Below are 23,365 nucleotides of genomic sequence, written 5' to 3' on the forward strand. Positions count from 1 at the left end.
GTAGATCCCAGCTTAGCAGGAAGGGCTCTCAGGTGGACTCTTGATTCTGTAGCAGACTCTCTGTGTAGCAGGGTCCATAAACAGTACATTTAAGCTAACACAATAAAGAAGGGAGGCAAACACTTGATGACTCTGGATGCTTGAGCTGGGCTCTTGGAACATTCTTCTGAGGACACAGATAACTTACTTTTGTTTTTATTTGGAGTCAGAATCAGAATCGTTAGTAGGGCAGTGGTATGCCACACTAGAAGTGCTGCTAGTCTGAAGTTGTTTGATCCTGTGTTTGGCGAACAGAAACTAGACATGCTCCCATCCATTTTTCTAGCAAGTGTTGATTGAGGAAAAAAGGCCCAAGGGAACTTCCTCCACCTTTTGGCCTCCCCTGGCTCTGGAGTCTCCTTTTCCCGTGCTAACTGTTGATCTTTAGCTTTGCATGTGCTCTTTATACCCCATCGTCATGAGGGACATAGCTCTGAGCACTGCCGAGCTCTGCAGGAGACAGAGCCTTTCCGTAGAGGCACAGGTGTCTGCAGTTGCCTGAACTCCAGGCCTACCTGCCTGCTGTGGTCTGTGCTATTCTTGATCGCCTTTCCCCAGACCCTCTCTGAACCTGTTTTACTTGACTCATCCTAGGTGGGAACCAGCCTTTAGTGCCAGGGCAGAAGAACAAATTTGGTTTGTTCTCAGTGTCTGCAAAACAGCTATTGTTTGTCCAGAAGGCTCTGAGTCCTGAATTTGCCATGTTTCCCTAAGGTGTGCGAGGCCATCTATCTAGGCCAGTCTCCTTGGAGGTGGTTCATATTTCACTTCCCAGGCTTTATGGGTCAAGGCCAGCACCCCAGTGGGGAAATGGTGACTTATTATTTTGTCTTTAGATGCAACAGCAGCAGCAACTGCAGAGGATGGCACAGTTGCAGCTGCAGCAACAGCAACAACAGCAGCAACAGCAGCAGGCTTTGCAGGCCCAGCCACCAATGCAACAGCCACCAATGCAGCAGCCACAGCCTCCTCCTTCTCAGGCCCTACCCCAGCAGCTGTCACAGATGCATCATCCACAGCATCACCAGCCACCACCTCAGGCTCAGCAGTCCCCCGTTGCTCAGAACCAACCACCACAACTCCAACCACAGTCACAGAACCAGCCTTTGGTGTCACAAGCACAAGCCCTGTCTGGACCAATGCTCTATGCTGCCCAACAGCCACTGAAATTTGTGAGTACCCAAAGCCTGTGGCATAGCAGAGGCATCTCGTAAGGTGTTGTGTGTGGTGGGCAGTTTCTTATACCCTTTGGATGTAGGTGGCATGTCCTTTATGCACTGGCTTCAGGCATCTATCTTACGCTGGTCTTATGTACCCCATAGCACAAGTAGGTGAGGGAGAGTGTGTCCTAGAGCTTTGTCGACACACGAGGAATGTTACGTCTTCTAAACTTACATGACTTGATTTCAGCAGCATCTGCCACATGTCTGCTATACACAATTAGATTAAGAGGTAATCTCCCTGTGCAGGAGGATAAGCTGTGTCCAGCTATTCTGTGGGTTGCTTTTTCTGTTGGTACCAGGGGATGACCCTGGGAACGTCATGCAAACTAAACATGTGGTCTACTATGATCTCCAGTCCCAGCCCCTTTAGCCTCATCATTACTATAATATCTGAAACAGGTATTCATATAAAACTTAATTATTTCCTGCCTCATTGTATGGCTTGATTAAAGTAAGTGTCGAAATATTTATAGAGAACGGAATGTTGCCACCAAACCTAATTACAATGAAAAGAAACGATGTGAGCATCTTCTCTGCTCCCTTGGTTTTCGTGGCCTTTTCTACCTGTGACACATTAAGAGACATGGGTACAGGGACTCCATCTGAGGGTTGGCTGGAAGGGTTGTGAGTTGCAGGTACAGTCACTCACCTATTAGACAGACAGCACCAGCCTTTTGGGACCAGAGACACTGTGTACTCCTTGGCAGAGTGCCTACTGGGATTGGGCTTGGTGGCTTGGAGATGCATAAGGAGAAGCTCCCATGTGGGTCTCCTCTGTCTTCCGTCTGCTAGCCTGCTTCCATGGCCAGCCTGCTTTCCTTCACAGGAAGAGTGCGGGCCCTCAGGGACACTTAGAGACAGCGGCAGGCCATGTGCTCAGCGTTGGAAGTTGTTAGTCAGCTTGTGATTGCAGTTGGGTGGTCTGTATGGGAAGGCTGTCTTGTTTCTTGCCAGAACTGAGGGAGGTGGGACTTGGCTTTGCCAATCCACAAATAGACTGTGTGGGATATTTCTTTTTTTTTTTTTTTTTTTTTTTTTTTTGGTTCTTTTTTTCGGAGCTGGGGACCGAACCCAGGGCCTTGCGCTTCCTAGGTAAGCACTCTACCACTGAGCTAAATCCCCAGCCCCGGGATATTTCTTATGACCCTGTGTGATCAGACACAGCTCATGGTGTCATTACTGTCCCATCCCCCACCCCAAGAGGAGCTTCTTGTTTAAAAAAATTTTTTTTTTTTTTTTGGTTGGGGGAGGAGGGTTCTGTGTGTGTCATAATTCGAGTGCAGAGTTCAGAGTACAACTTTTTCAAGACACAATTCTCCTTGCCACGTGGGTCTTAGGGCTCAAACTCAGGACCTCAGGCTTGGTGGCAGGCACTTTTAGCCACTCAATCATCTCAGCAGTGCTGTAAGTTCCATTCTTAAAGCTCCCACATGGGTAGCGAGTGCTCTGCTCTCTGTGCAGAAGGTTCCAAGTTGCTTTTTCCTTCCTCCTTCAAGGTCCGTCCTCCGATGGTGGTCCAGCAGCCGCAGGTGCAGCCCCAGGTGCAGCAGGTGCAGCCCCAGGTGCAGCCACAGGCAGCAGTGCAGACAGCACAGTCTGCCCAGATGGTAGCTCCCGGCGTTCAGGTGAGGGCCTTGGGAGCCCAGGGTGTCCTTAGTCACTAACAGGTACATGCTGGCCCGTGCATAGAGCTCTGTGATGAGAGTTCTGGTTGGATTAGAGGTCAAGTTCATAAAGTATAGGAATCTTCAATCGCTTGTACAGTGTACACACACACACACACACACACACACACACACACACACACACACGCAGATACCCTGAGGCCCTCAGGGTAGTTGTCTCAGCTTGTTTATTGCTAGAACCTATTCATTGTCATGTGTGTGTCGTTTCTATTTTGCCTTGGGTATCCACATCTTTTCTACTTTATAGCACTTGGAGGAGATGCTTTAGAGAAGAAAGCTCCAAAGTTTCATCCTACTTCAGCTTATTGGAACCTTTGAGCACAGACAGCTGAGCTGTAGGGCAGCTCTTTAGAAAGTGACAGGAACAGTAAGCTATCTTTTTATGCTCTGGCATGTGTCACGGCAGGAGCAGGAAGAGAGCATCCTGTGCTTGCTACCTTAGGTAGGACCTTGGGTACTGTGCAAGGAAAGCATTTACATACAACATCCCTATCACTGATTCATAGTGATTCATAGTTCATAGCCGTTCTCTGCATATCAGATGTCAGTGGGATGACAGCATGCAGGAGGCCTGGGCCAGCTTTTCTTGATGTCTGAGGAATTAGACATATAGGGTCCCTGTGATTTGTGTCAAAGATATCCTTTGTCTTTGTGCTGACACAACTCTTCCCATCAAGTGGGCACACTGCAAGTCCCAATTTGGGGCTTAGCTAGGAGCTATGCAAGGCTCTTGCTGGATCCTCTCCAGAGAAAATGACTACACTGTGTACCCTAAGAAGACCTGCACTGGCTGGTTCATGAGCCCGGAGAGTTGAGTGTCCAGATGCATGGCAGTGTGGCTTAGGTGCTTTAGGATGTGTCAGGCACCCCCACGGTGCTAGCTAGATCTGGGGTGAGGAAAGACGTGTTTAATTGGCCTCTTTTGTCACTGCACCAGCTGATCGGGGTCCACAGTTCCTGTGCTACCTATATGCTGAGATGTGACCTCGTGTACCACGAATTTCCTGTGTGTGACTTGGGGAAGCGAAACACTTTATAGGATTACAGTCTATTTCCCATCATCACTGTGTGTCTCAGGCTTCTGGTGGCTCCTTCTATTTGTACTGTGTAGAGGAGCCGTGGCTAGAATCAGCACAGTAGTGACGGATGGAAGTCATTTTCTTGTTGCTTTATGACCCTTCCTCCACTGGCCTGGGGCTCAGAAGAGAGAAACCTGCATCACTGGCTCAGTACAGTCAGAAAGGGAGTTTGTTCCCCCTCATCCCTCTCAGCATTGCACAGCAAGTAGCCATGAAAAGACAGCTGTCTTTCTTGTTGGAAGAAGTGTGTATCCTGTTGCTAGCTTTTATTGGTGTCTTCTCAGCCACCAGAAGCAGGATGTGGCCATGTGTTCTTAATTCTCCACAGTGAGCCCCTGTGGCAAGTGCCCAGCTTCCCGTAGTTCCTTGCCCTTCTCTGCTCCTGTGGGAGTGTGGCCAGCTGTCAGCACAGTCACCTCGAGCACACAGCTTGGCTGTCCAGTGTCTCCCACTGGAGATCGATGGCAGCTGCAGTAAAGGCAGGCACAGGTCCTTCCTCAAGAGGCGGAACAATGAGAAATTGTCTTACCTGGGAGGTAACAGAGTGGTTGGTGTTTTGGTTTGTTTCCTCATGAGGTTGGGTTTTGAGTACTGTGCCATCAGTGTTTTTCAGAAGTGTCTCCCGCTTGCCTCCAGTACCTTTTTCACGTATGTGTGTGCCTGCGTGTGTCTGTCTTCCTTCCTCCCTTTCTTTTTATCCTGTTTTTTGAGACAGGGTTTTTCTGTGTAGCCCTGGCTGTCCTTGAACTCTCTGCAGACCTTGCTGGCTTCAAATTCAGAATCCTCTGCCTCCACCTCCCAAGCACTGTGACCAAAGGCGTAAGTTGTATTACAGCACGCCTGGTTCACATTCTACTGCACTGCGCTTCTCAGTCCAGACCTGACGCCTGGTTCACGTTCTACTGCACTGCGCTTCTCAGTCCAGACCTGATGCCTTGGGGGTCAGGCCGACCACTGCTACTATCTTTCTTTTTCTTTTTGAGATTAATATAATTACGTTACTCCCTTGCCTTTCTTCCCACCCTCCTTCAAATTCATGACCTTTTTTTCACTGTTTGTGTGTGTGTATATAAATTCATATATTTCTAAGTATCTCTTCTGTCTGTATAGTGTTACTTGTTTGTATGAATGAATGAATGAATGAATGTTTGTTTGTTTGTTTCAGGGGCTGATTGTTTAGCATTAAATAGTTGGTGTGCTCTTCCCTGGGGAAGACTTACCTTTCCTTCTCCCAGCTTTCTTCAGTCATCTATATGCAGGGTTCAGGTCTCATAGGCTTTACCCTGTCCACTTTGACATGTCCATTGGTGTCAGCTTGGTCAGTTTACATTCGAGTGGTCATGTTGGTGAGTCTTGGTGGTATAGCTTCTGACAATCTCACAGCAAACTCCTTGGCTCTCTGGCTGGCTTTTACAGTCTTTGTGCCCCTTCTTCGGCAGTGTTCCTTTAACCTCAGATTAAGGAGAGTTTTGTAGATGTGTCCATTGGGCCATTGGGACTGGGCTTCATAGCCCAGCATATTGATTGGTTGGAGTTTTCTGAAACACTCTCCATCCATCTGTTACAGAGATTTTTTTTTTTTTTTTTTTTTTTTTTTTTTTTGATACAGGAGCAAGGACTAAACTTCACTTGCACTGAGTGGTGGGCTAGGTTTCCAGTACCAGGCATGATTTCCCTCTTGTTGTTTTTTTTTTTTTTTTTTTTTTTTTTTTGGTTCTTTTTTTGGGAGCTGGGGACCGAACCCAGGGCCTTGCGCTTCCTAGGCAAGCGCTCTACCGCTGAGCTAAATCCCCAACCCCGATTTACCTCTTGTTAAGTGGGTCTTGTTAAGTCCAATTAGAAAAGCGTTGGTTGCTGTGGGGGTATGTGTGTTAACTCTGATGGTTATCCAGCCATGCTGGTCCTTGATAAGGTTCACAGGCATCATAGCTAGGCAGGGCTGTTGTTTACCTTTCTCTCTCCTTTGGTTTCATGGTACCTTCTGATACCATGAAAACAAGTCCTGAGACAGTGGGGACATTCAGGTCAGTTCTGGTTTAGGGATGTGAACTGCATGGTTTCTTCAGCAATAGGGGCTTATTTCCACCTCTGGTAGGGGTGGGTAACCAAGGGTGAAAGCAATAGGCTGTAATGTTTGGGGGTCTCTTGAACAGCCCTGGCCAACGACTTGAAATAGGGCTCCTTATGTCTGCTGTTGGGGTTTTGTTATGTAGTCTTTGGGTCTAGAGAGAGCACTACTAGCTCAGGTGAGAAAAGCTCATTAAAACTGTGTGTTATTTAATATATGTATTGGTGGAATTAACTTGTAGGGTTTGTTATTTTGTATCTTTTTTCAGTAAATAGTTAATATGATTCTTTGTAGCTTTTTGGGCATGCTTATTGTTATTTACTTCTCTCCCCTCCTTTCCCATCCCCCCACCAGATGGTGTGTATCCTGCTATCCCTCTTCCTACCTTCTACTGTCTTACACTGTGCCATGGTTTTGTGGGGTGGTTGGCTGGTCTCACTGCATTGTTCTGGCAGTATTGGGCAAAGGAGTGTGACTGGGCAGCTTGAGCATGACAAGCCCTCCTGAAGGGAAGGGTCCTAGAATCTAGGCTTCTTTGAAATCTAGGTTTCCTCAGTGGTCAGGAAAAGAGCTGTAGTAGTCTGATCTGTGAACCTTAACAAAGCTTTGATAACTGCAGAAAATAAATAGAGAGATGTAAGAGAAGCACCCAGAGCAGGAAGCAGTGTGGTATCATTTCTGGTTTTCTCACATCGCTGAAGTTGTATTGTACATTGACTTATTTGAACTTGGTCTCATGTAGACCTAGCAGACTTTTAGCTTCCTATATAGCTGAGGCTGACCTTGAACTTCTCATCCTCCTTACTCCACCTCCTGAGTGTTTGGATGACAACCATGCACCACCACACTCAGTGTATGCGGTAGTAATGGAGCAAACCTAGGACTTCCTGCATTCTAGGCAAGCACTTTGTCATCTGTATCCCTAGCGCCTGTCAATTTTATATATAATGTTTTCCACATTAATTGTGTTAGTGGCTTTCTGTTAAAATAAGAAAGGTCCTGAGGTAATGGGTGCATAGAGGAAAGGTTTATTTTGGCTCACAGGTGTGGAGGTTTCAACCAACTGCTGCTTGACGCCATTGCTATTGGGCCCAAAGAGGGGCAGCTCATAATGACAGGGAGCATGTAGGAGAGCACAGCTGCCACTTCAGGCAACTAGAACATAAAGAGAGGAAGAGACCCACTCCTATGCTAGCTAATTTTCCTGTTGCTGTAATAAAATACTCTGACAAAAGAAATGTGAGAAGGAGTTTTTCTGGCTTATAGTTCAAGGTCCAGTCTGTAATGTCGAGGAGTCAAGGTTGCAGAAGCTTGAAGCAGCTGGGCACATTGCATCTACAGTCAAGAAGCAGGGAGCAACTGAGCATGCTGGTGCACACTTTAATCCCAGCACTCCTGGAAGCAGAGGCAGGAAGATTTCTGTGAGTTCAAGGCCAGCCTGGTCTATATAGCAAATTGCAGACCTACTAAGGCTACATAATGAACCCTAGTTACAAAACAAAAGCAGAGAGCAGTGGATGCTCACATCTAGATTATGTTCCCTTGTTTATGTAGCCCATGGAGTCCTGTTACTAACCTCAGTTAAGCTACTTAAGGTAATCCCTCATGGGTATGCTGGATGCTTGTCTTTTGGGTGATTAGAAGACCATCCAGTTGACAATACTATTACTAATACATATACTGATCTCAAGTCGAGGCCTTAGCCTTCACTAAAATTTTGACCACCTTCCAATGGTACTAACCTGTGGAATGAGCTCTAAGAGTATTGTTTGCAGTGTTGAGAATGTTTAAACTTTGAGCCTGGTAATAAGCAAGTGCTCTACCACTGAGCCTTAGCCCACAGCCAAGATTCTAAAGACTTAGGATTCCAGAGTACCTTCTGCAAGCAGAAACTCCTGGGCAGCCTTATTTTGAGTGACTACAATACTTGCTGCTGTCCTCACGTATTGCCTTGGTTTTGGATCTTGAAGTAATCTTGTAAGTGTGTGAATACATTCAAAACGATTTTTTTGTAGTTTCCCAGAAGTGAGTCACAGCGTGGCTTTGAAGGTCTTTGCACAGTGGCAGCCAGTTACCTAACTAATCAGGAGCTCAAAGACTTAGATTAGAATTTCCTACCTTGTGCCCATGTGTTCTGTCAGTATGCAGAAACCACATGTTGCAACTTTGTGCATATGAAATACAACACACCACAGAGTAGGCCACCAGACTGCTCTGTAAGAGTTGCTGGCTTGGGTACACGAAGTGGGCAGTCCTTCTGCTTCATTCCTGGAGTTACCCTGAGGAGAAGTACTCTGGTAGAGCCTATACCAGTACTAGGGTAATAAGTGTGGGGACTTGTGTGGTAATGGTGGCAGGGCTCCTCACCTGGGCTAAGTGTTCTGGAAGGGTCAGCCAGCCCCAAGATGTTTGTTTTATGTGGCTCTCTTATCTCATTATACTCTTTCTGAGAGAGATGAAATCACTTTCAGTGGAATTTTCTGGGGTCCAAAAACCCCAGAGGTATGTCTTTATTTTCGTTTGCATTGATCTTTTAACTTTCTGTTCTAGTAATATAAAAACTAATTTACAGGTGACAAAGGTTTGTCAACCAAGTCAGACATTTGTCATGTACGTACATTCAGTATAGCTGACTTAGAAGTGCTCTTTGACCAAATCTAGACCCAGAGGGCCTGTGTTCCTGTGAGCCCTCCTGGACAGCAGCCATAGTTGCAGGTACCAGTGTATAGAGAGGTAGAGAAGAGTCATCTTTGACAGGAAGTTGCACTTGGTAGCTGCTCATCTGATCCTGTAAACATTTTCAGTGGTTTTCTCTGGGATTTCTGCCCGGGCTGGGGGGAGAAGAGCTTTCCTTGCCAGAAACTCTTCATAAAGAAAACCAACCAGGGCCTGCAGACACTACGGTGTCTGAGAGCACTGACTGCACCAGGAGTGGTGGTGCATGACTTTAATTCCAGTGCCCTGCGGGCAGTCAGTTGGATCTTTGTGAGTTTGAAGCCATCCTGGTCTATAGAGTGGGTTCCAGGCCAGCCAAGACTGTTACACAGAGAAAAGAAAGAAAAAGAGAGAGAGAGAGAGAGAGAGAGAGAGAGAGAGAGAGAGAGAGAGAGAAAGGAAGGAAGGGTTGGGGATTTAGCTCAGTGGTAGAACGCCTGCCTAGCAAGCGCAAGGCCCTGGGTTCGGTCCCCAGCTCAAAAAAAAAAAAAAAAAAAGAGTAGGCAGGAGACTGCCCAAGCAAAAATAAAGTAAATAGGGCTGGAGAGATGGCTCATCAGTTAGGAGCACTGACTGCTCCTCCAGAGAATGTGGGTTCCGTTCCCAGCACCCACACGGTGGCTCACAACCATCTGTCTGTTTCATGGGATTCAACATCCTCTTCTGACCTCTGCAGCTACTAGGCATGTATATGGCACATATACATACATGTAGGCAAAACTCAAAACGTAAAATAAAGAAATCTTTAAAAAATAAAATAAACTTAAAAACTGTTAGAGGGGCCATAATGATTCCTTCCTTATGGCTTTGCTTGTTCCTGGAGACAAGTTGGCATGGCAGCCACTGGTTGTGAATGGACTTCTGTAAGTGACCCCCAGTTTTATCAAGAACCCTGGAGTAAATTATCTTTTATCCTCTCTCTCAGAGTAGACAGGGGGCCCTCAAGCATCAGCCCTCTTTGTGTCTGCCAGTCACCTGTTAGGGGATAGGCTGTTTGAGGCAGCACCCCTGGTTTGACAGCTACCATCAGAACCGAGAGGTTTGTTTGGCTGGCTGCAGAGATGGTGAGAGTTACCCCTTTCTTGGCTCTTCAGATACTCTCATTGGAGTCTTGTATGGTGCTGCTACGTGCACCCGCTCTGTTTGACCATGAGCCCTATGTGTGACACCATGGTCCTCATAGGCCTACATCCCATGGGGGGTGTTCTCTCTAGCACACTTCACTGCAATAAGGACCTGTGCTGATAACCTATCGTAGCCTCCAAGATCTCATTGACTTTGATTTTGAGCTGGGGTCTCACCATGTTCCCCCGCTTATCTCTTAACTTGGGCGCTGAAGTGACCTTCTCTTCTCTGTTAACCAGGTTGTGTTTTATTTTGGTGCATTAGTTCTGTACAAGGCCATGTCATTTTGTTCCCGTTTGTCACATTCTGAGTGCATGTAGCCCTTGCTTTCCAGGAGTCAGATTGGGCTCCATCCATCACCTCAGAACATAGAGAGGTGAGCCAGCTTCAAAGCCATGACAGTGAGAGCCTGCCCTTGGCTGTCGGTATGAATCAAGAAACAAAAGTTAACCAAGGGAAAGGTCTCTGTTGGTTTTGAAGCTCCTGACCCTGCAAGTGTTTTCATGTCCTGTGGAGAGTCCTTCCTCATTAGCTAGGAAGTTCCTTGGGAAAACCCCAGCCTCTCCTGCCACCCATCCGCATTCCTTCATACTTCAGAAGCAGCACCTCAAAAGGCCAGATAGGCCAGTGTGCCTTGGGCTTTGGGTGCACTCTTAAGAGAAGTGTGCTTGATAGCAGGCTACTGCTTCAGTGACACTCACTTTGTCTTTGTAAGCCTGGCTGAATCGTCCTCATTTCAAGTTTGTCCCAAGAACTTGGTCTCCTCAGACTGCTGCCTGAGCAGTCTGGCTCTGACAGGACACAGTGCAGGGTCTGCTCTGTCTGTAGTTCAGAGGTGTGTCCAGGACAACCACCACTGTTGGCTAGTAGAATAGAAAGGGCTGGCTTACTTTCTTGGTGTCTCTAGACTTCTGGTGCTTCCCTCCCCCTGCACATCTGGGTCATTTGATGGGGCCTCACCTTTGTGGATTACTCCATGAGGCTGCAAACACCCTCAGCTGCCGTGCACTGCAGTTCTTGTTGCAATTACCTTGTCTGTTGTCCCTCTATCCTCAAAGATGATTGCTGAAGCCTTGGCCCAAGGCGGGATGCACGTAAGAGCCCGGTTCCCGCCCACCTCCACCATGTCTGCTGGCCCGTCAAGCTCCATCTCTTTGGGCGGACAGCCCACGGCACAGGTATTTACAGATCGGGCTTCATATAGGGCTTGGCCCAAAAGCTTGGGGTTCCTCTGAGCACCCCCATGAAACATACCTTTCATTGTCAGTGCCTTTCTTCAGGGTGGCTTTCAAGGCAATAGAGAAATGTTAACTTTATTTGAGGCCAAGCCTTGCTGGTGTTTCTTCTTTTTCTCTCTTCCTCTTTCTCTCTCTCTCTTTCCTTTTTCTTTTTCTTTTCTTTTTTTTTTTTTTTTTGGTTTTGGTTTTGGTTTTTTTGAGACAGAGTTTCTCTGTGGAGCCCTAGGTGTCCTAGATCTCACTCTTTAGACCAGACCAATCTTGATCTGCGTTCTGAGTGCTGGGACTAAAGGTGTGTGCCACAATGGCCAACTCTTGCTGATATATCTTGAGGGGCTTTTCCTCTAGTTTAAAATTGTCGTACTTCTTTTATTTTCATGGTAAAATAAAACAGAAGACATGGGCTGGCTGTGATTACCTAGTATGCACAAGGCCCTGGGTTTGATCACCAGTTTACGTGTGTAAAATTGAATGTGGAAGTCATTCTAGAACTCCTGAAGAGAGTTTGAAGCCAACCTGGACTACCTGAGATACGATCTCAGAAGAAAATAAACTGCAGCTTTCTAGGGCTCTGCTGTCCACTGAAAGCACAAGCTGTCCACCACTGTAGTGAGCACACACTGTCCACTGCTGTAGTGAGCACACGCTGTCCACCGCTGTAGTGAGCACGCTCTGTCCACCGCTGTAGTGAGCACACTCTGTCCACCGCTGTAGTGAGCACGCTCTGTCCACCGCTGTAGTGAGCACACGCTGTCCACTGCTGTAGTGAGCACACGCTGTCCACTGCTGTAGTGAGCACACGCTGTCCACCGCTGTAGTGAGCACACTCTGTCCACCGCTGTAGTGAGCACACTCTGTCCACCGCTGTAGTGAGCACACGCTGTCCACCGCTGTAGTGAGCACACTCTGTCCACCGCTGTAGTGAGCACACGCTGTCCACCGCTGTAGTGAGCACACGCTGTCCACCGCTGTAGGGAGCACGTTCTGCAGCGTCCAGTTGCTCAGGGACTGCCCAGGGACACAGGTTACATTGGTTGTCCAGATGAGCTTCCTGGGAGAGAGCCATCGCCACACAGAAACTGAGTGACTGCTCTGTACACTTCATGACCTCGTGGGAATATGCTTCAAGTTACCATCGCCCACACCTGTGCATTCATTTGCTTGACAGCATTCCATGTGCCAGACGATGTTTGAAGATGATGTTACCATAGGGCTCTCTTGAGGCTTTATTGTAAAAAAAAAAAAAACAATCTGATAGCTGAAAGACATTTAAAATTCCTTTTCCTACACAGGAAAGTGCATCTATGATTCTTGGAGATGGAGTCCCTGACTTTGCCTGAGGACCCACAAGCAGGAACTATCTATCCTCTGCATAGTCAGACACAGGACACTTGTATAACTGTCTTCAAAGGAGGGTCCTCTAGCTCAATACACATTGGATTTACAGGGTTGGGTGGAATTGTGGGGATAAACCACTTAACAGCATGGAATATTGTTTTTTGTAGACACTAAAGGTCCCCACATTTTGAGGGTGTGAGGTCTGTCGGATCGGATCTTGAGCTGGGTTCTTCATGTGTAGACTCTTGTGGCGGGTCATAACTCCAACATTTAGCTAAGTTTACAAATGGAAAGGAGCTGGAAGGGAGTTCAGTGCTGAGGATCAGAAGTCGACCACAGGACTCTCTTAGAAACCCTCGGCCCTGCTTTTGTCACTGATCTGACAACCTTGTTCTTTCTGCTGACCGACAGATCTGTCCATGCATCTTTGACTAGGTTCTGTATCTTGCCTCCATGGCCTGTTGTGGAGTAGTTCATGCATTTTCCACTGAGTAGGTCTTCTGAGCTATAGTACTTCCTAACCCCAGACGGCAAAGAAATTAAAGGAGAGGAAAGAAAGAGGAGAAAAAGATAAATGCTAAAATAAAAGGTACGTGGAAGATTTTGGTCACCCTCCAGGAATGTTGTGGCTTGGTTGATGGAGTGGTCACTGGTACATGCCAGCTTGAGTCCTTCAGATTGACTCATCGTCCCCTGGTAAGTGATGGCAGGTAGGGCATGTGTCCCTGACGCTTTGAGGACTGTGGCAGCAGGGAGATAGACAGACCTGGGCTGCACTAGGCTCGGATTTTTTTTTTATTTTATTTTTTGTCTGGTTGGTTTTTGGGTTTTGTTTTTGTGTTTGTTTTTTTGAGACAGGGTTTCTCTGTGTAGCCCTAGTGTCCCGGAACTTACTTTGTAAGCGATGCTAGCTTTGAGAGCTCCCCCTGCCTCTGCTGCCTGAGTGCTGGGATTAAAGGTGTGGACCACCATGCCTGACTGGATTTTTTTTTTTTTTTTTTGGGTCTGGTTTCTGTTTTGTTTGTTTAAGCACATTCACGTTTGCTTGTCTACTCAGAGGACAAAGGCCCTGAGAATACTTAAGGGAGAGATGTTAGTGGAGGCCCTAGAGGCCTCCCTTTGACCATACAGCATAGCTGTCAGATCTCAACCCTTCCTGTGAAAACAAGAACTCCCCACTTTCAAAAGGGCCAGGACAGCACTCTCCATATTGTCCGTCTGTGATACATGGTGAATGAATGTAAGCAGGCAAGACCATGACAAGTGTTCCTTGATTCTCTGAAGGAGGACTCCATCCATGGTTCATGCTTGGTTCTGGGTCAGGAACAAGAGCGATATAAGTCCTAGATGCATGCGTGTAAATGGTGAGAGAAGAGCAGAATCCACAGTGCTAGCCTGTCTGAGTTCCCATTTTCTTCGGCTCTCTACCCAGATTCTTGCTTCTGTCCGAGCCATGCGTATAGTTCCCACTGTCACCCTTCACCATTATTGAGGCACTGCTGTTTACAGTGCCTTTGCTGTCCCTGTGAGCCTCTAGCTCTGTGACCTTGACAAACGATTTCCCTGTTTTCACCAGTGTTCCTGCCTGTAACATGCAAGGTGTGATGGTTTATATACGCTTGGCCAAAGGAGTGGCGCTCTTAGAAGGTGAGGGTGAGGCCCTGTTGGAGTGAGTGTGTCACTGTGGGTGTGGGCTTTAAGACCTTCACAGTAGCTGCCTAGAAATCAGTACTCTGCTAGCAGCCTGCAGATGAAGATGTAGAACTCCTCCTGCACCATGCCTGCCTGGATGCTGCCATGTTCCTTCCTTGATGATAATGGACTGAACCTCTGAACCTGTAAGCCAGCCCCAGTTAAATGTTGTCCTTGTAAGAGTTGCCTTGGTCATGGTGTCTGTTCACAGCAGTAAAACCCATCATAGTGGGGTATTCCTGTGACAACCTGACCATGTTTTGGGGAGGACTGTGGAAGGACTTTGGAACTTGGGGCTACAGGAGCCTCTGGGTGTTAAGAGCTCTGTGGGAAAAGAAAAAAAAAGAAAAAAAAAGAGCTCTGTGGGATGCTCTGTAGGAGCTTGGACGACAATGTTGACAACAGTGCAGAAGATGGAGGCCTGGCTTGTGAAACTTCAGAGGGAAGATTAAAGACTCTTATCAGAACCGTTGCTGTTTTGATTGTGAAGATTCTGTGGTTCTGGTTAGCTGGGGCTAAAGAATCAGCCGTGATTAACAAGATCCCAGAACCACTAAAGCGAAACCTTTGCATTACTGGGACTATTGATGCTGGTCAGCTGGAGCTAAGAAATTAGCGGTGATTAAGAAGAGAACAGCATCATTGAGGTGAAATCTCCTGGGAAGTGTTTCTGAGAGCACAGAGAAGCTGTGTTCCAGAAGCAGCCACAGTTGTACCTCGTGTTGGCAGCCGGGCTTGGTAGTGTGTAAGAGTCACCCAGGTGGTACTGGTTTTGAAGGCATGAAGGGGTCATGAAGAGCAGCTGAGGCACGGCACTGTGAGAGGCCACTGGTGAAGGTGCAGCTTCAGTTGCAATTGATGGCCCAGGACTGAAGGGGTCATGCAAAGGAGTTGAGGCTTGGTTCCATGAAGAGAGCCTGTGAGAGACTATTGGTAAAGCCTGGTTGCAGCAGAAGACAGCAGTGTTTTAGAGATACCAGTACCTTGAGATGACCACTAAGAACAGTAGCAGCAGCAGTGGAGAACAGGCAGCTGGAGCCTAGAAGACAAGGTGTGTGCTACAGAGGGCAGAGCTGGAGAAGTGACCCAAGCCCTTGGAAAATCCCAGAAAATCCCAAGTAGATTCCAGACATTGGATGGTTAGAGTTTGATTTTGCTTTTGATTGTGACTGTGCCCTGGTATTTTTCCCTCTTGAAGGAAGAAAGTATTTTAGTGGAGCCCACAGTTAAAGAGACTTTGAATCGAAAAAAGAGTGAGTTTAAAAGAGATTGGATATTTTAAAGGGATTGAAATTTTAATATGTAAGCATTTGTAAAGACTGTGGGACTTTTTTTTTTTTTTTTTCCGGAGCTGGGGACCGAACCCAGGGCCTTGCGCTTGAGCGCTCTACCGCTGAGCTAAATCCCCATCCCTGACTGTGGGACTTTTAGAGCTATTTAGATCTTGGGGATAAATAAGAAAGTAAGGGTTGAGGCTTAATAGTGATGTGTTTGTGTGTCAAGTTGACAAGGGGTCAATTGTACTGGCTGGTTTTGTGTATCAACTTGACACAAGCTGGAGCTATCACAGAGAAAGGAGCCTCCCTTGAGGAAATACCTCTATGAGACCCAGCTGTAAGGTTTTTTTCCTCAATTAGCGATCCCCGAAGGGAGGACCCAGCCCATTGTGGGTGGTGCCGTCCCTGGGCTGGTAGTCCTGGGTTCTATAAGAAAGCAAGCCAGTAAGTAACATCCCTCCATGGCCTCTGCATTAGTTCCTGCTTCCTGACCTGTGAGTTCTAGTCCTGACTTCCTTTGGTGATGAACAGCAATGTGGAAGTGCAAGCTGAATAAACCCTTTCCTCCCCGATTTGCTTCTTGGTCGTGTTTGCGCAGGAATAGAAACCCTGACTAAGACACACGGGAGTCTATCAGCAGCTCTTCCCCTGAAGTGAACCACTCTGGCATTTGATAGTAGCTGTGATGTGCCCATGCCTGGGCCGTAGGATGTGACCTGAGAGAGCCCAGGCTCCCTGTAAGAGTTCCTTCCCCAGGAGCCAGCAACTCCCCTCTGGTTCTTCCTCAACCCTTGCTCTTGCTAGGTCACTATGTAGAGATAGTCTTTGAGCTGCTGCTTTATACCAGAGGTATCTGTGGTGACTAGGACTTGAGCAACCTGGCACTGACTCCTAGAAGGTTCTTCTAGGACCTGGCGATCCTGATCATAGAGGTGAAAGGTGCCTTGCCTTGGTTTGTTCTGACTGTTCTAAATCTTTCCACTGCCCCAATCCTATAGGGCATGCCAGCTGACCTGTCCTGGGGTAGCCAAAGAATCCAGGCAGACTCACATACTGGGTCTTCCTATGGAAGTCCCAGACCTAGTGAAGTGCTGGTGAGGTTTGCTGGGGCACATACTGTTTAAGATGGGTCTGGATGGACCTTGTGTATAAATAGACTGTGTGCAGTCTAGACTCCAGAGGCCTTGAAGACGTTTCTAGACTATGTTAGGGGAGGACAATCATGACACTGAAGTCCAGACTTCCTGATAAGGGAGAGATCCTCTTGTCCCCAACAGCAGGATGCTGTGCCTCGGTCCTGTGATGGTCCCTATACTGCAGGCTTTTCTGTCTGTCACGTCCCAACCGAGTATTGCCCTTAGACCAGTGTAGCATTTCTTGGACAACTGCTTTGACTCTACTATGTCCTCAACAAGGGCAGACAGTATCAAAGCCTGTGTCCTGTGCCCAAGTATGGGTGTTAAAGTGGGACATGAATGGTGAGACTTCTTGTACTTTATGGACCCGTTTAGCCCTGTGGCCCTCTGGGTACCTAGTGTAGTAGACGTGAGACTTAAACTATAGCCAAGGGACAGCTTCTGTAACCAGTATCAGGTACAAGTAGGCAGTTGGCACAGAGAAAAGGGAGTAGGGGTTCCAAGGCCTCTTAGGAACATATAAAGGGCAAGAACCCACTGTAAGGAAGGCCATCTGTAGTCTGCACGGAGCTGTATGGTCCTGGGACTTTGAGACACAGGTTGATTCCAAGCAGGTTTTATATTGTGCATGACATGTGACTGCCCTGGTATCCTTGGATTCATAGTGCATCCCAGACCAAAAGTGGGTGTGGATAGGAGAGGCCTGCACGTGTATTCATCCATCCCCATCCTGAGCTCCTTCAGTCAGGGTGAGTCTGCTAAGAAGAGAGGCTGGCGTGGCCACCCCACAGCCAGAGCCTGAACCCATTCTCCTCCCCACAGGCAGTTATGACACTGTCCGATCCACCTTTTTAGTTAAAATATTTTGTTTTAATTATGTGTATATATGTGTGTTGTAGAGTGGGGGGATATACACTTGAGGGCAGTGCCTACAGAAACCAGAAGGTGGCATTGGGTCCTCTGGAGCTGGAATTATCAGTGGTCGTGAGCTGCTCCAGGTGGGGTCTATGAGCTTATCCGTGTTTCTGAATGGCCAAGCAGACCACTGTGCAGGCCACATGTCTTCCGTGGCCTCGCTAGTGTGGGGGTAAGCAGGTGAGGAGTGCCGGTGTCGTTTTCCTTGTTGGATCTGTGCCTGTTCCCAATTTGAGATGCTAAGAACCTACTCAGAGATGGCGTGGGAAGATGTTGGAGGTGTGTCCCCACATGACACCAGCACTGGTACCCTGGGAGAGGCACCTGATTGGCCTGCTCTGCAGAACTGGCTGGCCGCTGAGCCATGAAAGGCAGGCTCTTCACAGGGCTGCTTGGTCCACAGTGATTGACTGGGGTGGAGACTTGGGGACCTTTGGAGTTGGTGTGGCCTGTAGGGTGCCCCAGGATGGCAGGAGGCCAACAGATGGCTATCTTCTCCATCCAGGTCTGCAGTCTTTCCTTCTTTGATAGAAGGCGGGAGTATACAGGCCCTGCCCCTGCCTGGTTCTATGGTATCAGTCCTCGGATACAGGAAGTCAGTGCTGCCCTTGCTAGCGGTGGTGCAGTCAGCCCTGTTCCTGCTGTCTGAAGTGCACTGACAGCACAGAAGAGGGCAACCACCGGTTCTGTAGACAGCACCAGGCTCCGCTCTGAGCCCAGGGACCTTTGATCTAAGTCACTCACCTCTCCAAGTAAGCTCTGCCAGACGACAGGGCTGCTGTGGAGTCAGTGCAGGACGGCTCACCAATATGCCTACCTCACTCAGTTAAGATCAGATGAGGCAGCAGCATCTGCACATGCCACAGCCACTTTGTCCTTGGAGCCGTCATCCTGGGGCTAGCGTCATACTGGGAGACTCGTGAAGGAGATTGTCTTCCGGGCTAGCAGGGGAGGTCTTTACTGACTCTCAGAGAAGAGCTTCCTAGGTTAGGCAGAATATGACAGAACATAGGGCTCCAAGGCTCTCTCCTTACGCACCAGTGATTGAGGAGCAGACCACCACCATGTCTGTACAGCCCAGAAACTGAAATCCTTGTGGGCCCCCACCAAACAGCCAGGCTGCCCACTTGGTCCCTCTTCCAGCCCCTTGGATAATGTGTTGTGTGTACCCAGAAGTGAGGCTTATGCCCGTGTAGAGAGATAAGATGGGAGGTCAGAGCAGTGGGGATAGATATGTGCAGGGCATGTGTAGCATGGAGCTGGTTAAGTCTCTCTACTTCCAGGTCAGCCAAAGCAGCCTCACCATGCTGTCCTCACCGTCACCAGGCCAGCAGGTGCAGACCCCACAGTCGATGCCCCCTCCCCCACAGCCATCCCCACAACCTGGCTCACAGCCCAACTCTAATGTCAGGTAAGCAGCTGGGACGCACACTTTCCTGGCCTCCCTCACCCCGTTTAGCCTCAGGACTAGCACTGTGTTCTAGGCTCAGACCTGCTTTTATTCGCTTGACTGCAGCTCCGGCCCTGCCCCATCCCCCAGCAGCTTCCTGCCTAGCCCCTCACCACAGCCTTCCCAGAGCCCAGTGACAGCACGCACCCCACAGAACTTCAGCGTCCCTTCCCCCGGACCTTTAAACACCCCTGGTAAGTTGGGCCTGGGCTGGGTGAGCAGCTGTACACGTGCCTAAATCCCCTCCCCCTCCCAAGGACTCAGATTGTGTGAAGGCTCCTGGAACCTTCAGACCTCTTCCGACACCTGCCCCACGGGTTGTAGCCATCCATCTTACCCCCCCCCCCCCCGTCCCCTGTAGTGAACCCCAGCTCTGTCATGAGCCCCGCTGGCTCCAGTCAGGCTGAGGAGCAGCAGTACCTGGACAAGCTGAAGCAACTGTCCAAGTACATCGAGCCCTTGCGCCGTATGATCAACAAGATCGACAAGAACGAAGGTAGGCTGGCCAAGTGCGGGGCGGGTAGGATGCCAGGGCCTGGTCTTAGTGTCCCCCTTCTCTCCCAGACAGGAAAAAGGACTTAAGTAAGATGAAGAGCTTGCTGGACATCCTCACTGACCCCTCTAAGCGGTGAGCACGGGCCCAGGGCCTTGGCAGGGCTGTGCTGTGCCACAGCACAGAGGGTCCCCAAGACTTGGTGACAGTGCAGAGCTAAGAAAAGTTCTAGCAACTCTCTGTGACCATGTCTGAGGCTCAAGTGACCTTACAAGTAAGGTGTGGACAAAAGTGTCAACCCTACTTGTACCTTTCCAGCACCTATCTTTCAACCCTGGTCAAGGATTTGTGGTCCTCACACTTCACCTGTGGCTGTAATAGCTTGTCTCATGGGTCACAATGCTAGGTGCTGACTTGTAGAGTCCCTTCCCTTCAGCTAGACATGACAGGTTAGCCGAGTGCCCTGGACTCTTCCTGGCTGCCCATTGACCTTTGGCAGACAGCTGTTTCCCCCACCCCCACCCCGGGCTCTAGGCCCAGCTCTAGCTGTGTGCACTAGTTATATAGATGAACCCAAATGGAGCCCATGAGACGCTCATGCACGTGGGCTGCCAGGCTTCTAACTCCTGCCCACCATAGGGTGCTGCTAACACCAGTGTTCAGGGCTGTACATGGATGTGTCTCCCTACTGCCAAGTGTCACAGCTCAGCACACCTTCAGCTCTGCTTTCCTTCAGGAAAGTTCTCTCAGAGGCCTAGTGGTTGCTGCCGAATGGGGCCTGCTACGGCTACTCAGCCCTCCAGGCCCTCTCAGGTTAGGTCCTTAGAGGCACAGGGCCAAGATGCGGCAAGAGCTGATCCTGGAGAGAATGAGGCCTGCTGCGTCCTGTTCTGGTAGAAGGTGGTGGGCTGGCTGGGATTCTTGTGCTGGTTTCCAGTAGCTGGGGCCCAAGAAGCTACCAGGATGGTGGTCGGGACAAGAGTCACCTACCGCATTCCTCCAGTGGAGTGTCAGCTTGTGTGTCCTTCCTTAGGTGTCCCCTGAAGACCCTGCAAAAGTGTGAGATTGCCCTGGAGAAGCTCAAGAATGACATGGCAGTGGTGAGTGGAGACCACGGACCCACCCTGCTGGAAGGAGGCTTTATGGTCAGGGGTCAGTACTGCTAAAGCAGGACCTGGCTGAGGATTGTGGAGAGAAGTCACTGCGCGCAGCCCCATCCCCTGCATCCACAGTTGCAGTCAGGCCCCAGCATGTGGACGGGAGCACTAGGATGGGCGTGAGGCTGCGAGTGAGCGAGTGAGGCTGGGAGTCCATTTGGGACTGACTGCCACTGTGTGCACTGCACTGTCAGGGCAGAGGCTCTCGGCAAAGCCTCAGGAGCAGGAGTATTGAGGACCCCGAGGTTCAGAAGACTCCTCAGAATGGAGGAGGTCTTGAGCCCATACCACTGACCCGTTCTATTTTGTCTCTAGCCCACACCCCCACCACCCCCAGTTCTTCCAACCAAACAGCAGGACCTGTGCCAACCACTCCTAGATGCAGTCCTGGCCAACATCCGTTCACCTGTCTTCAACCATTCCCTGTATCGCACATTCGTGCCAGCCATGATGGCCATCCATGGTCCGCCTATCGTGTATGTACACTTAGGTTAAGCCTAGCAATGAGCAGCAGCCCAGAGGCTGTGTGACATCTGCATAATCACTTAGGTCATTTCTTCCAGGTCCCCAGTGGTGTGCTCCCGGAAGCGCAGGTTTGAGGAGGATGAGCGGCAGAGCATACCCAATGTGCTGCAAGGTGAGGTGGCAAGGCTGGATCCCAAGTTCCTGGTGAACTTGGACCCTTCTCACTGCAGCAACAACGGTACTGTCCACCTGATCTGCAAGCTGGGTGAGTGGCCAGGGGTAGGGGTGGGGGCCAGTCACCAGGGCCTGCACACTCACAGCTTGTCCTGTGCTCACTTTTCATTCTCGGGCTGTCCCTCCCCCAACTCCCCAATCCTCCAGTCCCCGGCCCTACACATTTCTCTATCTTTCCTCACAAAAGTAGCCGTGGTCCTGGGGCAACCATTGGCAGTGTTCCTGCCTTTGGAAGCCTGAGGACATAAGGCCTCTAGGTCTGTAGCAGGCTTCATTGGGACCCTGTAGAGTGCAGAGAGCCTTTTCAGGAGCAGGGGTGAGGTGGGCAGGGTGTGTTGGTGTTGCCAGGCTGTCAGCCAGGTCACATGAGCAATTTTGTGTCACAGATGACAAGGACCTCCCTAGTGTGCCACCACTGGAGCTCAGTGTACCTGCTGACTACCCTGCCCAGAGCCCGATGTGGGTCGACCGTCAGTGGCAATATGGTAGGTGAGCCTGAGAGAGCCGTCCAGGGACCCAATGGACAGAACAGGCTGGACACATAGAAGGGCCATTGTGTCCTCTGCCCTTTGCCTACAACAGCTCCAGGGCACCTACCGCGTGGGGGAGGGCAGTCAAGTTCATGACAGTTCTTTGAAGCTCTGCAAAGTGTCCCAGGACCACCAGCAGGAGCTCATATAGGTCTGTCTGTGTGATGGAGCCTCTTGGGTGGGAACAGTGCCTGAGTTCTCTTGGCACATGGCAGGGCCCATCTGTGGCTCCAGATCCCTTAGAAATCCCAGCTCTTAACTGAAAGTTTGATTGGAAGATTCCACCACCAGGGGGTGCAGGAGACTAAGCAGTGGGGTCCCTTCCCAGAAGAGCTCCAAGGGCCAGCCCAGGTGGCTGCTGTCTTGCTGGGCTCAGCACTCACAGCTGCTGCTGTGTTGCAGATGCCAACCCCTTCCTGCAGTCAGTGCACCGGTGCATGACCTCCAGGCTGCTGCAGCTCCCTGACAAGCACTCAGTCACAGCCCTGCTCAACACCTGGGCCCAGAGCATCCACCAGGCCTGCCTCTCAGCTGCCTAGCAAACTTGAACTTCAGGACGGCCAGCAGCCCTTCTGGCTGAGGGTCTCATACCACCTACCAAACGTCACTAGGTGTTGGCTTCTTAGAGGGCCGGGGCTAGGTTACCTTTCCTGCTTTTACCTTCTGCCTTGGAGACCTGCCCGCTCTCCCCATCTTGTGCAGTATTGACCAGGCAGCTGTGGAGCTGGCTGCATGAGGCTGGGGGTGTTCCCACAAGGTTTTCCATTGTCGTTTTCCCCCAGAGGTCAGTCCCCACACTTCTACAGCCTTTCTGGGCTTCCATGTCCACTCAGCAGCATGAGAACTCAGGGTCCCATCAAAGCATCTCTGTGTTACAACCCATTGTGCTCATATCTGGAGAATGTGGAGGACACAGGAAACCCTCACCATACATACGGTTCTCCAGTCACACTGGGGTTCAGGCTGTGCCGCCTAAGGCATGCGGACACGGTGCAGGACTCAGTCTGAATTCAGGGCACAGATTTCAGTCTGGAAGAAAGGCCAGTAAGGAATCAGCAGGTTCTCTGCCGCCAAAACTTCCACTTTGTGGGCCTCCTCCCAGTCATGGGAGGAGAGCAGCCAGCTGGGGCAGAGGCTGCCCCTGACATTGCTGCACCAGTGTTGGGCCACGAGCTGTCAGTGCTGTGAGACACAGGCGGCTAGCCAGAAACTGTCATTGGGACCCACCAGCCTCAGCCTCATACTTACTCTCTGTACCGCCACCAAGAGTGTGGGTTTCCTTCAGAACGCACCAGATGGCACTTGCCACACCGAGCAGCAATGGGTAGCACTCTGGTGGAAAGAAATTCCCCCTTTTATATGTGCACTACTCTGTCATATGATTCTTATAATAAATTTATTATTCCTGTGTTTGTCAGGAGTTGACTGCATCTACCTTTTCTCCAGTCTGAGCCCACTGTCCGTCTTAGGACATCTTGGACTTCACTCACTTTCTGACATAATCAT

The 23,365-nt window shown here is 49.5% G+C and overlaps 1 protein-coding gene across 9 annotated transcripts in view; it reads left to right on the top strand.

The window, feature by feature from the left end:
• The window catches only part of Med15 (mediator complex subunit 15), a 74,662-nt gene extending 51,383 nt beyond the window's left edge, over positions 1 to 23,279 (top strand). For 2 of the 9 annotated variants that reach the window (XM_006248702.5, XM_039088532.2), the window contains 11 exons: positions 876 to 1,211; positions 2,759 to 2,887; positions 18,814 to 18,941; positions 19,047 to 19,174; positions 19,342 to 19,476; positions 19,545 to 19,608; positions 20,507 to 20,573; positions 20,946 to 21,106; positions 21,194 to 21,360; positions 21,716 to 21,814; positions 22,262 to 23,279. In XM_006248702.5, coding sequence (XP_006248764.1) covers positions 876 to 1,211; positions 2,759 to 2,887; positions 18,814 to 18,941; positions 19,047 to 19,174; positions 19,342 to 19,476; positions 19,545 to 19,608; positions 20,507 to 20,573; positions 20,946 to 21,106; positions 21,194 to 21,360; positions 21,716 to 21,814; positions 22,262 to 22,398 — 1,551 coding nt within the window. In that variant the 3' untranslated portion in view covers positions 22,399 to 23,279. Of the gene's footprint in view, positions 1 to 875; positions 1,212 to 2,758; positions 2,888 to 10,992; positions 11,113 to 12,464; positions 16,052 to 18,813; positions 18,942 to 19,046; positions 19,175 to 19,341; positions 19,477 to 19,544; positions 19,609 to 20,506; positions 20,574 to 20,945; positions 21,107 to 21,193; positions 21,361 to 21,715; positions 21,819 to 22,261 lie in introns of those variants that run through there. The other 7 variants (XM_039088531.2, XM_039088533.2, XM_039088530.2 and 4 more) reach the window with 6 other exon arrangements.
• Positions 23,280 to 23,365: the final 86 nt, after the last annotated feature.

Source organism: Rattus norvegicus, chromosome 11 (genome assembly GCF_036323735.1).
Source record: "Rattus norvegicus strain BN/NHsdMcwi chromosome 11, GRCr8, whole genome shotgun sequence".
In the NCBI taxonomy this organism is placed as follows: Eukaryota; Metazoa; Chordata; class Mammalia; order Rodentia; family Muridae; genus Rattus; species Rattus norvegicus.